This window comes from Gracilinanus agilis, chromosome 3 (genome assembly GCF_016433145.1).
Source record: "Gracilinanus agilis isolate LMUSP501 chromosome 3, AgileGrace, whole genome shotgun sequence".
Taxonomy (NCBI): domain Eukaryota; kingdom Metazoa; phylum Chordata; class Mammalia; order Didelphimorphia; family Didelphidae; genus Gracilinanus; species Gracilinanus agilis.
This window is the reverse complement of record NC_058132.1, coordinates 612702507-612715342: the sequence shown is the minus strand read 5'-3', so window position 1 is coordinate 612715342 and position 12836 is coordinate 612702507. Positions and strand designations below refer to the sequence as shown.

The window sequence follows — 12836 nt, the reverse complement described above, 5'->3', positions numbered from 1 at the left end:
ATATCTTTACCTTGTCTCATGATTTGATTTCTTGTATTAGCTCATTTTCCCTCTGGAGAAGGGGAGTATGGTGGAACAAAAGGCAAATTTTTCCCTCATTCATTTTCCTCAGTCTTAATCTTGGGCCTGCATATCCCATTCCCATTTCCCCAATCTACTATTAAAACACATCAAACTGCTACATCTCTTTCCTCTAGTTACAAAATACAGTACTTTTTTACAATATAGGTTGTGTCTTCATGGCTTGAAATGTTCATATCCTTAGAAAGAGTGTATAATAATTTATTTGAGGACTTTTTTTAACCATTCATTTTGACCTTCTCTTTTCTTCTCTGCTCTCTGGTCCTGTCCTATCTTTCACCAGTGCTGGGAAAGTGACTATTTCCAAAGTCAAGCATGTTTCATTGAACGTCAGGCTGTTCTCTTATTTCTACCCTTTAACATTGTTCCAGGGTCTTAGATAGGTCTGGGCCTTAGCCAAGAGTAAAAAAATTCTCATACCTGAATGGCTTCCTCTCTGAATACTCTGATGCAGTCAAGGCTCTTCATATAATACTGTAGCCCTTTGGTTTCCAAAAACTGGTTGATGTGGTGTACCAACTGGCAACTTACTGAAATACAAGGAAAAGAGTAGTCATTTCCCTGTGTTTATGGCATACTTCAAGTCTTTCTTGGTCAAAATATAAAATAAATAAGCTCCTTTTGGGAGTGGATAATATCTAAAATTCATTCCTACGAATTCAACATTTTATAAACAAATCCCTGATCAACTATATATAATGCCCACTAGCATTTAATGCTTAGGATAGATGTGATTATGGCTAACTGTTCCTGAGAAACCTTAGCATCATTAATTTTTACTTGTTACATTTTAGAATTTAGTGGTCATCTGGGCCATTCAAGACTGCATTTTTAGATCAACTCATAATACAAAATATATGTGGTCTAAGAAGTCATTTATTTCTTCCCTATGATTAGATCCAGAACTAAATGTTCTTTGGTAACATGTAACAGGACTCTTTAAAACCATGCTTGCCCCCATTTGTTAATCAAATATGATTGCTTTATATATTTAGAGATGCTATTGGTCAAATTACACTGCACTCTCGTGCTGGTCTGCATATTCTTCATGGCGCTGTTCTGTATTCCGTAAACCCTTGGCTTTCAATAAACAACAAATGAGTCTATACCCCAGCTAGGAACAAGCAATGACAACTATGCTGAGAATGCTTCACATGCTCTAGTTTCCAAGACATTGTTGACACTCTTAATAAAACTTTAAGGTCAACAGAAAAACTGCCAACCACAATGGTCTGTACACTGACCTATGGCTACTGAAAAAGATGAAATCCAACATCAAACACTCTTTTATAAGGTCCCTTGAATGTGTAATGAAAAGGTAAATTTTATTTCTAGTATGTCAACTTGGCATAGAGAAAAAATTCCTAGTAACTATATCCTCTTTTTCATTAGTCAGGTGATTATGATCTTCATTATAAACAAACACTTATTGAAGTTGAAGAATCAATGGAAAGCCCTTGCCTGTGAATTAAATAAAAATTCCATCAATTCATCCTATAGTGGTGAATTAATATCTGTCTTTAGTTTTCAAGAAAGAATGCATGATCAGGTGAATCCCTTTTAGGAAAATAATCCAGCACATCCTTGATTAGTAAGGAGAAAAGAAAACCATCACCAAAATACTCCAATTGGTTGAGGTTATTTCTCTTCTCTAGCATGAAAAGACCAAGTAATGAAAATATTTGCTATCTCCTGCACTGGCAACATAGGAATGCAATCCCTCATACTCCTTGATATTCAGTTCATTCAAAACTAAAAAATGTGACACAACTAAGAACCACTGGAAGAGTTCAGAAAATGTTACTGCACAGAGAGGATCCTTGGCTTCTCTCACAATGGGGTTGGAGAGATTTCTTACTTTGAGATTGGTGATGCACATACAACACATAATACAAAACATGAAACCACCTCTGAGATATTTAACTCAATGATCCCCAAGTTATCTGGAGATCTAATACAACCAAAGAATAATTTCCTTACAGTGCAAAAACCAGATGAATACATACACATACACCAACCCATTAAGACTCCATTAATAGAAATATTGTGAAAAAATCACAAGGGAACCAAGAGATCTAACCTCTAGTTTTTGATCAATGTCTTTGTGGTCCCTTTTGGATTAAGTTTCTTCATATGTAAAATGGAGGTAGTATAAATTGCTATTTCTCATATCTATTTACTAGATTTATGTTACTTTTTCTTCTATAGCTTTCAAATATTGAGGTGTCAAAGGAATAAAAAACACTGGATTCTCCCCCTCTAGGAATAACAGCTAGTTATGTGGCTTGAAGACTGGACTCTTACTGCCTCTAGAGACTTTGTTTTGTTCTGCTGAATATAATGACCCATTATGACACTTAAAAAGAACTGGGAAGCATAATGCTTTGACACATCAAAATATCAGCAGTGGATAAAAACAAGAGACTTCCATAATTTGGTAGCATTTCACATTTCACTACTGGTTCTAACAGAAGTGTAAGAAAACAAATGGCAGGCCAAAAATAATATTCCATTTCAGCTGGCTTATGTTTTTGCTTCTTTTCACATGAATGGCCATTCATCATTTGTGTGTTTCCTAGGCCTTCAAATATATCATAGGCCTAGGGAACAGTCCCTGTCAGTCTGTACACCCAGTGAATCACAGCTACAATTATACCTCACCATAATGGACTTCAAAATTAGCCAGTGATTCTATAATTCCCTTTAGGAGTTAATACAGAAAAATGATCAGTGGAATAGCTATCAATCTCAGGGCAATAAGGGCCATCATTTATCTTAAGGAGTCTCTTGGAAAATGTCTGGTCTATAGTTTCCCATTTTTCATCTATGCAGTAGATATTAATTCACCATCTTGCATGGTTGTTAATGCACAAAATCAGCCTTGACCCATAAACACCTTGTGTGTGATACTCAAAATGTTTATGCCACACTCAGAGACAAGAAGTAACATGAAAAGTGCAAAATCTTTACTGTTCTCACTGAAACACAGCTTCTCAAAGGCAGCCACAGTTACATTCCATTTTCTCTCCCCAGGGTAATAGCTATGATGCTAGGAAAAAAATCTTATTCAGAGAGGTGCATCTCACCACACACCAGTGCTCCCAGACAGGTGCACCCAAACAGGCAATCATGTGCTTATCTGCCTCTGACTTTGCATTTGCCTGGAAACAAAACTGTCTGACTCCATTCTAATAAGATGTTTTTAATGGAACTAGGGGAAGTCATTCATTAGGTGATTTTCCTGTCTATAAGGCCTAGGAAACCAGCAGGATCATGGCCTCTCCCAGCCATCTTGGGCACTTCCCTGAATCTAAACATGGCACCAGAGAGCCAACTTAAGTCCTTCAGGCTCAGTGCTGATTGCTTAAGTTTAGTTGTTTACAAAGTGTGCCTACTGCAGAGAGATGAATCTCTAGGAGCAATTTCATAAATGTCTTTTTTTAAATGACAAAAAGTAACTGCCCATTAATTAGGCCGATCGAAGAATTGTTTTAGTAGCTACTGCTGCCACGACGACTATTATTGTTGTCAGAGAAGAAATGGAAATAGATCTCTGTTTCTGAGATAGTCAAATAGTCAAAACAAGGAAACCATCCACTTAAAAACCATAAATAGGTAGCCAATTGTCTGATACCTATTAACAAATGCCTACGCTAAATTAAAATTGCTGTTTTAAAGTTTGCACTAGAAATAGGCAAATTACTGTATTTTACCTGGTGATGTAAAATTATAGGTATTATATAAATAAAGCCAAGCATAACAAAGTCTTATCATAAAAGTGCTGCTTCTGTGCTATCATAATGAATGAAAATGGGGGCAGCTGGGTAGCTCAATAGATTGAGAGCCAAGCCTAGAGACGGGAGGCCCTAGGTTCAAATCTGGCCTCAGACATTTCCCAGCTGTGTGACCCTGGGCAAGTCACTTAACTCCCATTGCCTACCCCCCCCAAAATAATGAATGAAAATGATGAGATCTAATACATTCAAATATTTAAATAAATCACACAAAAATTAATATATTTAGACATTGAATAGAGAGGTAAATTCTATTTTATGGAATGGCATAGGTCTGAAATGCTTTCTTAAAAATGGATCTCTCCTAAACAGCAAAACTGCAAATATATGAGATGTTCTTATCCTTCACATGAATTCAACAAACACTTACTTGTTTGTTCTATATGGTTTACATTGTACTGGAAGAAAAAACAAACATATGGATAAGTCAAAAAGTTCACCAAGTAAGAAGGTAATTTCAGTGATGGTGAAGAGTAAAAAGGTCACATTTGGAGGAGCAGAAGAGGGGAAGGGGTACAGGCACAAGCAGTCTGTGCAAGGGAGGGAGGAGATGGGATGTTGCATAGGACAGCAAATTGGCCTGTTGGGCTAGAACGTGGATCCCCTGATGAAGAATTATGTTTAGAAAGAGAGGTCGATGCCAAATCATAAAGGCTTTAGTTTATCCTACAGGTGACAAGGAGTCACTGGAGTTTCTTGTGAAGGGGAGGAAAAGGCCTGTTCTTTAGAAATATTAATTGAGTAGCTGCATGGAAGATAAATAAAAGTTGGAGGTAAACCCATCAGTACTTTCTTACCTCTTATTAATGAGCTCAGATTATTCACTGGAAAATCAGAGAGGCTTTATAAACAACTTTCAAATCTTTATCAGATATTTTTACTTAAAACTGGCATGTCCACTAACATGGTCCTGTTCCTATGTATGCTTAATCCTATGAATGATTGTGAGTATCCCTCATATAGTCAGTTCAGCAGCAATATTGGTTTTAAAAATACAAATTTGTTGCAACAGGATTAATTTATTAGGAAACAGAGTACAAAACAAATTTTAGGGTTGTTTTTGGGAGGCTCTGACCCAAAAAGCAGCGAGAACAGAGGAAACTGTACAGCTTCACAATAAGTCAGGCCCAAGCAGCAGCCACCTTTCCACTGCCCATTCCTACAAACAAATGCTATTTAAGTTGCCCTATTTCTCATATATCTTCTGACGCAGTAGGCGCTATGGGCAGACATAGCTGTGAACTCCAGCAGTGCCCCACCCTCTATGGTGGTGCAGCCAGCCTCGGCCACCCTCTTGCCCGCTGGCACTGACTCTGCTGTAGGTACAGGAGAAGCAGCAGCTGGAGGCCTTGGGCACCACCCCTATTTCTTAGCTATTTATTTAACATACTAAACAGTTTCCTTCCATTTTTATTAGAGGATCTCTTTTTGATAGGTCATGGCCCACAAGTGTGGTGGTTTTTATTGCATGATTTCACACGACGCCATGCTTGCTAGAGTTGATTATAAGCATGTTTTTAGTTACATACATATTGGCCCAAATATAGTGCAACATTCCCCCCCAATGTGTACCTGTGAAAGTTGCATTCACACTATATTTAAGCTTTTGCAGCTTTGAAACCATAAGTTGTGCATTGGGCTCCTCGGCATGCGTAAAAAGCACGGCTGTCTCCTGGGGCAGATGTGAAATGCCCACCAAACACCTGTTTGCTTTGATATTCTGTCAAATGTCACCCTTAATACTAAAGGCGCCAAATCAGTGTTGATTAAAACTACTACAAATGAGAAAACTAGCAGGACCGGAAGCTTGCAGTCATAGCTGACAGGTCAAAACTGCCTCCTTACGTAATTTAAGGCGTAAAACATCACCTCAGGAAAAGTGACCATCGGTGATCCTAATGTGCAGGAAAAGGGACGGACGGATGAAGAGCTTGTGTCAGACCGGCTGAGCGTGGTCCGCAGCAGGTGTCCGGGGGTGCTACTGCCGAAACGCACAGGGCCCTCGTGGGGGGAATGATGTCGCCATGGCAAGGGGTACATGTAGTCATTAATAAGCCATTCAAAGATCATTTGAGGAAAGAATATGAGTGGATGTTGGCTGGAAACCAGGAACTGACTCCAACCGGGAAAAATAAAGAAGCCATCAGCCACTGTATTAGGGAGCTGGATCAAAACTGCTTGGGACAACATCTCCAGAGTCCACTGTGCTTGGATTTAAAAAATGTTTAATATCAAATAGTATGGATGGTAGTGAAGATGGTGTCTTGTGGGAAGAAGAGGGTGACAGGGATGACTCGAATGATGTTTCCACTTTGGGAGAAGAGGAAATAGAAGAGGAAGGAGAACATAAATAGTGGAAGGCAGTTTCTCACAAGTATCCATAAAAGTAATGCATATTTAATAAAAGTGTTGTTTTAAAAAGTTTCAAAAAAAACTTCTTTACAGGACCTTGAAAAACTTCAAATATAAAGTACCTACATTATTCATGAGTTAAGAGAAAGTTGTCTTTTAAAAGGGGAAAACAAAATGGGTGTTTCTGCTTTCTGAGTTCCCCTTCAAAATCCCTAGACGGCACTCTATTCGGGGTTGTTTTATATTCAGGCTAACACAGTATCCCTTTCCTGAAGTTACAAAAGAGGGAACTCTCAGAAACACTGACAGCGCAATAGGAGAGAATGTCTATATGTGTGGTAAGTGCAAAGACAGCACACGGACAGAAGTCCTCGAGATCCTTCTCCCCCAGACAAGAGCAGGCACGAGGGCCTTTTCTTCCCGACTTCCCGTCTGTCTCTTGCCTTCTGTGGGCAGGTGCCGGAGTCATCCCAAGCAGGGAGACCAATTCAAAGGCAGGAGATGAAGGCCGGGACGAGGCTGGGGGCTGGGCAAGTGGCAGGAAGAGGAACAGAGGTGAGAAATGTGACAGAAGCAGAATCAACAAAACTTAGTAATTCAGCATGAGGAAGGGGTACGAGGAAGAGTGGAAGATGCCCCGGAGGTTAAGGACCTCCGTTGCTAGGTAGGTAGACAGAAATAGGGAAGCTGGAAGAAGGGGACACTAGAAGAGAGGGAGGACGATGGGTTCAGTTTCAGATGTGCTCAAGTTAAAGTGTCTAGAGGACAGCCAGTTTCAGGTTTCAAATCAGAAGCTTGTGGTGACAGACTAGGGCTCCAGAGAGGTAATGGAGCAAGTTAAATAGATATGGAAGTCATCTGCATGGAGATCTGCATCACTGGGCAAGAGTTTGCAGACAGAAGAGGACTCAGATCTTCAAAAACAAAATAAAATCAATTTGCATGTATAGAAAACCAAGGGAGATAGAAAAGAACAGAGTGCCAAAAAAAACCATGAGCTTTATTGTATGCAGGATGCTGTTAACATTAGTTGTCTTTCCTTATTAGCTGACTGGAAAGTAGATATATAGCTCATCTTTAAAAATGTTCTGCTGAAATATGGGGTTAAAATCTCCTTGTCTATCAGCTTAAAAACTGCCTACTCTTGCAGGCAGCTGGGTGGCTCAGTGGACTGAGAGCCAGGCCCAGAGATGGGAGGTCCTGGGTTCAAATCTGGCCTCAGACACTTCCTAGCTGTATGACCCCAGGCAAATCACTTGACCCCCATTGCCTAGCCCTTACCACTCTTCTGCCTTAGAACAAATACACAGTATTGATTCCAAGATGGAAGGTAAGACTTTAAAATAAAAACAAACAAACAAAAAACTGCCTATTCTCCCTCATAGAGATAGCCAAGGTTAGTGGACATAAGATAGATGGAGTATACTAGATAAATAAGATGCATAGTTTGTGGCATAGGAAATTGAACCAAGGCCAGTACAGTGCTGACCACCTCAACGGTATGGAAGTACTCCCAGGTTTGTATTATCATCACCATCATCATCATCATCATCATCATTTCTTCTTACCAATAACTAACAAAGTCAATTAAAATCTCACCATTTAAGCTCCACAAGTTAAGTCACAGCCCATTTTTTTCATGCTTAACGATTTTCTCATTAAATGTTGTAATTTCTTACAAATTGCACTAATAAAAGCAAGTCCTGCTGGGTGTTTTCTCCTCTTTTAAATGCTGCCTTTTCATTGATGTGTTAAATTAAAACCCCAGGCACTACCAGAAGAGTAGATGTAAAGTCTTTATTGTCAGAGCCCATTCCTGCACACTATGAGTTCTCCCTCACTTTATTTTGTTGTCTGATTTTACTGTTTATAGGAGGAGTGATATTGTGGGTCACTTCTTTAGTTTATCCAATGCCTGACTTGAAAAAAGAAGCAATAAAAGCTTTATTCTGTTAACCCACTGGTCAGTGAGTTTACCTTGTGAGAAGCAGTTTTCGTCCTAAATTAACACAATTTCTCATCTTAAGATCTCTGGGCACAATAGTATGTTTAGCCTTAGAAGAGCTGTCAAGCCTTCAGTTATAAATCTACAAGTGCTAAAAGATAAAATGATTTCACACTAGTTCATTCTATTTAACCATTAAGACATCAAAGAACAAAATAAGTAGAACTTGAATTCATTAGTTAATATTTACTGAGTATATGGCAGTTCAGCAATGTCTAAAGGATGTTAACTCTCTGGCTTGATCAATCTTTAGCTGAAGAGAGAATAAGGATTAAATTGCATATTAGTAGAGTTGGGTTAAACTTTAATAGCTAAGGAAAAACTTAAAATAAAAGCAACCCCCCCCCCTCCAGAAAAGTCCTGACAAAGTGAGATACTAATTTTTCTGAATTAGTTTGTGTGAAGCTTGCCTGGACATAAGACAACAAGCTTTATAATCTTTCAAGGTACCTCTAGCCACAGAGTTACAGACCATAATCACTGAAAACAGGAAACAGAGATGAAAAAGAAACCTACCATCTATAAAAAAAATCTAGATGGGAAATAGGAAGAAAGAAGAATAAAAGACGACACCAATAAATAAAGCATTAAATGTGGTTATTTTACCTCTGTTATTGCTTATCATGTTAGACTAGACATTATTAAAACAAACAGAAAGAAGAAACTAGGGGAACCACACAGATTATAATAATAGTGCACTTGGAATAAGACATTCTGGAATATGCTCCTAACTTGGCAATGGAATCCAATTAAAAGTTGGTAATTGAATGGAATTAAAATTCATGTATCACTTGAAGAGATACTAGTAAGAGATGAATAAGATTTCTCACTCAGGAGGGAACCAGGGCACTGGCTGAATGTGCTTTTGCAGACATTAGAGGGGGAGAGAGAGCAGATGCAATATCTCTAATGCAACAAGAATATTTTTCAGCATTAAAAGGAAATAATTCCAGAGTTCTGAAAAAAACTTTGTTTTATTCATATTATTCATCAAATATTAAGTGCCTACTATTATTTGCAAGAAACTGAGCTATGTACACATTAGAAATACAAAAACAAGTTCCTGCTCTCAAGCTTACATTCCATAAGGAGATAAGGCAAACAAGCAAAAATAAATACTACTACTAATAATAGCAGCTAAAACTACTACTTCAATTTAATTATCAATGATACTATTAATAATACAAGCAACTAAGAGATTTGAGATTGGCAAAGTGCTTTGTCACATATACTATGGCATTTGAACCAACACTGAATACAGTAGGAGCCAAGATGGGGAAAAGATATATAGACCCACCTGATCTCTACCAAATTACAATCTATGGCATAATGCTTCAAAATGAATTCTGGAGTGGTATCATCTACAAAAAAAGGGTGAAATAATTTTTCAACTTAGAAGGTTGGCACATAAGATCTATGGCACCTGAGGGGAAGTGGAGGGCAAAGGAGCACACCAAGGCAGGCCACATCATGGCAACAGGCCTTGTGGGCAGATGAATTTAGCAGCCAAGGCTTCTGAAGTTCTCAGTCACAGATGGTAATGGGGGGATCAGACAACTGCTCAGGAGATTACATGGGTCCTTTTGCTAGCTCTGGGTGCAAGATTCTTGTTGCACTGCCCACATGTAGATCTAGGTCAAAGTACTGGGTCACAGCCTCAGGATGAAGAGGAGCCTACTGTTCTACTAGCACACACAAGCATTTGTGGCTATAGGGGAACAAGGGTCCCTGGTCACTTGTGATTATTCACAGACCAGAACACAGGCCTGGAGAATATTAAACCTATCTCTACTTAAATGATTCTACCTTGGAAGAACTGAAAGCTTAGAGAACTCCAGTTAGCTTTGAAGATGTATAAAGAACCTGAAGCTTGGAACAATGCTCTCTTCACCACAGTTTCAGAGCCCAAAAACAGTTTTTTAAATTAAAAGAAAAAGAAAAGATTGGAAAAGGAGGGAAAAAAGGAAACTCAACATAGACATTATTTTGGTGACAGGAGAAAATCAAAACACAAACTCAGAAGACAACAAAGTCAATACTGCTTCCACTTAAAGCCTCCAAGAAAAATATGACTTGCTTTCAAGCCCCATAAGAATTAATCGAGAAGCTCAAAAAGATAAATAAGAGAGGTAGAAGAAAAACTGGGAAAAGAAATGAGAGTGATAAAAGAAAATCATGAAAAAGGGAGTCAAATTAATACCTTAAAAATAGGTCAGTTAATAAAAAAGGCACAAAAAAACAATGAAAAGAAGAATTCCTTAAAAAGCAGAATTGGCCACATGGGAAAATAAATATGAGAATTCATTGAGGAAAAGAATTTTTTAAAAAGTAGAATTGACCAAACGGAAAAGGAGTTACATAAAGCTCACTTAAGAAAAATCATGCCTTAAAAATTAGAACTGGGAACTAGAACTAGAAGCTAATGACTCTATGAGACATCAAGAAACAATTTAACAAAATCAAAAGACTGGAAAAAAAAAACAGAAGAAAATCTGAAATATGTCACTGGAACAACAATTGACCTGGAGAATAAATCCAGGAGAGATAACCTAAGAATTATTGGATTAATTGAAAGCCTTTATCAAAAAAAAGAGCTTAGAATCATCTTTCAAGAAATTATCAAGGAAAACTGTCCTGATATTCTGGAACAAGAGGGCAAAATAGAAATAGAAAAATTCATCAATCACCTCTTGAAAGAGTTAACTCCCAGGACTATAACAGCCAAATTCCAAAACTTCAAGGTCAAGGAGAAAATACTGCAAGCAGCCAAAAAAGAAAGCATCTAGATATCATGGAGCCATGATCAGGACAACACAAGACTTAGCAGCTTCTACATTAAAGGAGAGAAAGGCCTGGAATATGATATTCCAAAGGGCAAAGGAGATAGGACTTCAAGCAAGAATCATTTATCTAGCAAAACTGAGTATAATCCTTCAGGGGAAAAAAATGAGTATTCAATGAAATGGAAGACTTTCAAACATCCCTGATGAAAAAAATCAGAGCTGAATGGAAAATCTGAGAAAGACAAGACTCATGAGAAGCAAAAAAGGTAAATAGGTAAAGAGAAATCAAGAGACATCCAATATGGTCAAATAGTTTACATACCTACACAGAAAGATGATTCTTGTAACTTGTAAGAACTTTATAATTATTAGGGCAGCTAGGAATATACACAGAGAGTGGACAAAGATGTAAGTTGAATATGAAGGGATGTGGTGGCCAAATCTAAACAGGAAGAAATGGGAAATCATAATGGTACAAAAATTTTTTATAACAAATATCTCTAATAAGGATCTCATTTCTCAAATACACAGAAAAATAAGCTGAATATAAGAATACAGGTCATTCCCCAATTGATAAAAGGTTAATGCATATAATAGGTGGTACTCAGACAAAGTAATTAAAGCTCTCAATACTCATGCAAAAATGCTCTAAAACACTATTAATTAGGGAAATTCCAATTAAAACATCTCTGAGATACCACCCCAAACTATCAGATTGGCTATTATGGCAGAAAAAAAAAATGACAAAACTTGGAAAGGATGTGGGAAAATTGAGACAAGAATACACTATTGGGGGACTTGTGAACTAATCCAATCAATCTGGACCTATGGGGTCAGCTGGGCAGCTCAGTGGATTGAGAGTCAGGCCTAGGGATGGGAGGTCCTAGGTTCAAATCTGACCTCAGACACTTCCCAACTGTGTGACCCTTGGCAAGTCACTTGACCCCCATTGTCCACCCTTACTACTCTTCCACCTAGGAGCCAATACACAGAAGTTAAGGGTTTAAAAAAAAAATTTGGACCTATGCCCAAAGGGCTATAAAATAGTATATATCTTTTGACCCAGCAATATAATTACTAGGTTTGTATCTCAAAGACATAAAAAACAAAGAGGAAGGACTTTTATGTACAAAAATAATTAAAGCAGATCTTTTTGTGATAGCAAAGAATTCCAAAGTAAGGGCATGCCCATCAAGTGGGGAATTGCTGAATAAGCTATAGTATATGATTATAATAGAATATTATTGTGCTGTAAGAAATGATGAGCAGTAGGAGCACAGAAAAACCTGGGAAGACTTACATAAACTTAACCAGAGTGAAATAAGCAGAACCAGGAGAACATCATACACAGTGACAGCAATACTATACAATGAACAACTGTGAATAACCTAGCTATTCTCAACATTACAATGATCCAAAACAATCCCAAAGGACTCCTGATAAAAAAATGTCATTTATTTATAGAGAAAAAACTGATTGAATCTGAATCCAGACCAAAGCAAACTTTTTATAATTTCTTTCTGAATTTTTTTTAGTTCTCATCTACAAAAGGATTAATATGGAAAAATGTTTTACATGATTGCATATGTAAAATCTTTATGAGACTGCTCAGTGGTGGGAGGGGAGAGAGAATTCAAAACTCAAAAAATTTTTTTAAATGTTGGAAACTGTCTTTACATGTAATTGGAGAAAAAATAAAATAAAATAAAAACTGGATGGTTCTTAGACAAGTTTAGAAAAAAAGTAAATACAAACTGTTTTGAGGAAGGAGAAAACACTAACTTCCACGAGAATTTGTTAATGTTTCTTGGAGAAGGTGTC

The 12836-nt window shown here is 37.6% G+C and overlaps 1 protein-coding gene across 1 annotated transcript in view; it reads right to left on the bottom strand.

The window, feature by feature from the left end:
- Window positions 1-12836, bottom strand: part of XRCC5 (X-ray repair cross complementing 5) — a 139972-nt gene that overhangs the window by 20341 nt on the left and 106795 nt on the right. Inside the window, exon 17 of the mRNA XM_044670741.1 lies at window positions 502-611. Coding sequence (XP_044526676.1) covers window positions 502-611 — 110 coding nt within the window. The remainder of the gene's footprint in view (window positions 1-501; window positions 612-12836) is intronic.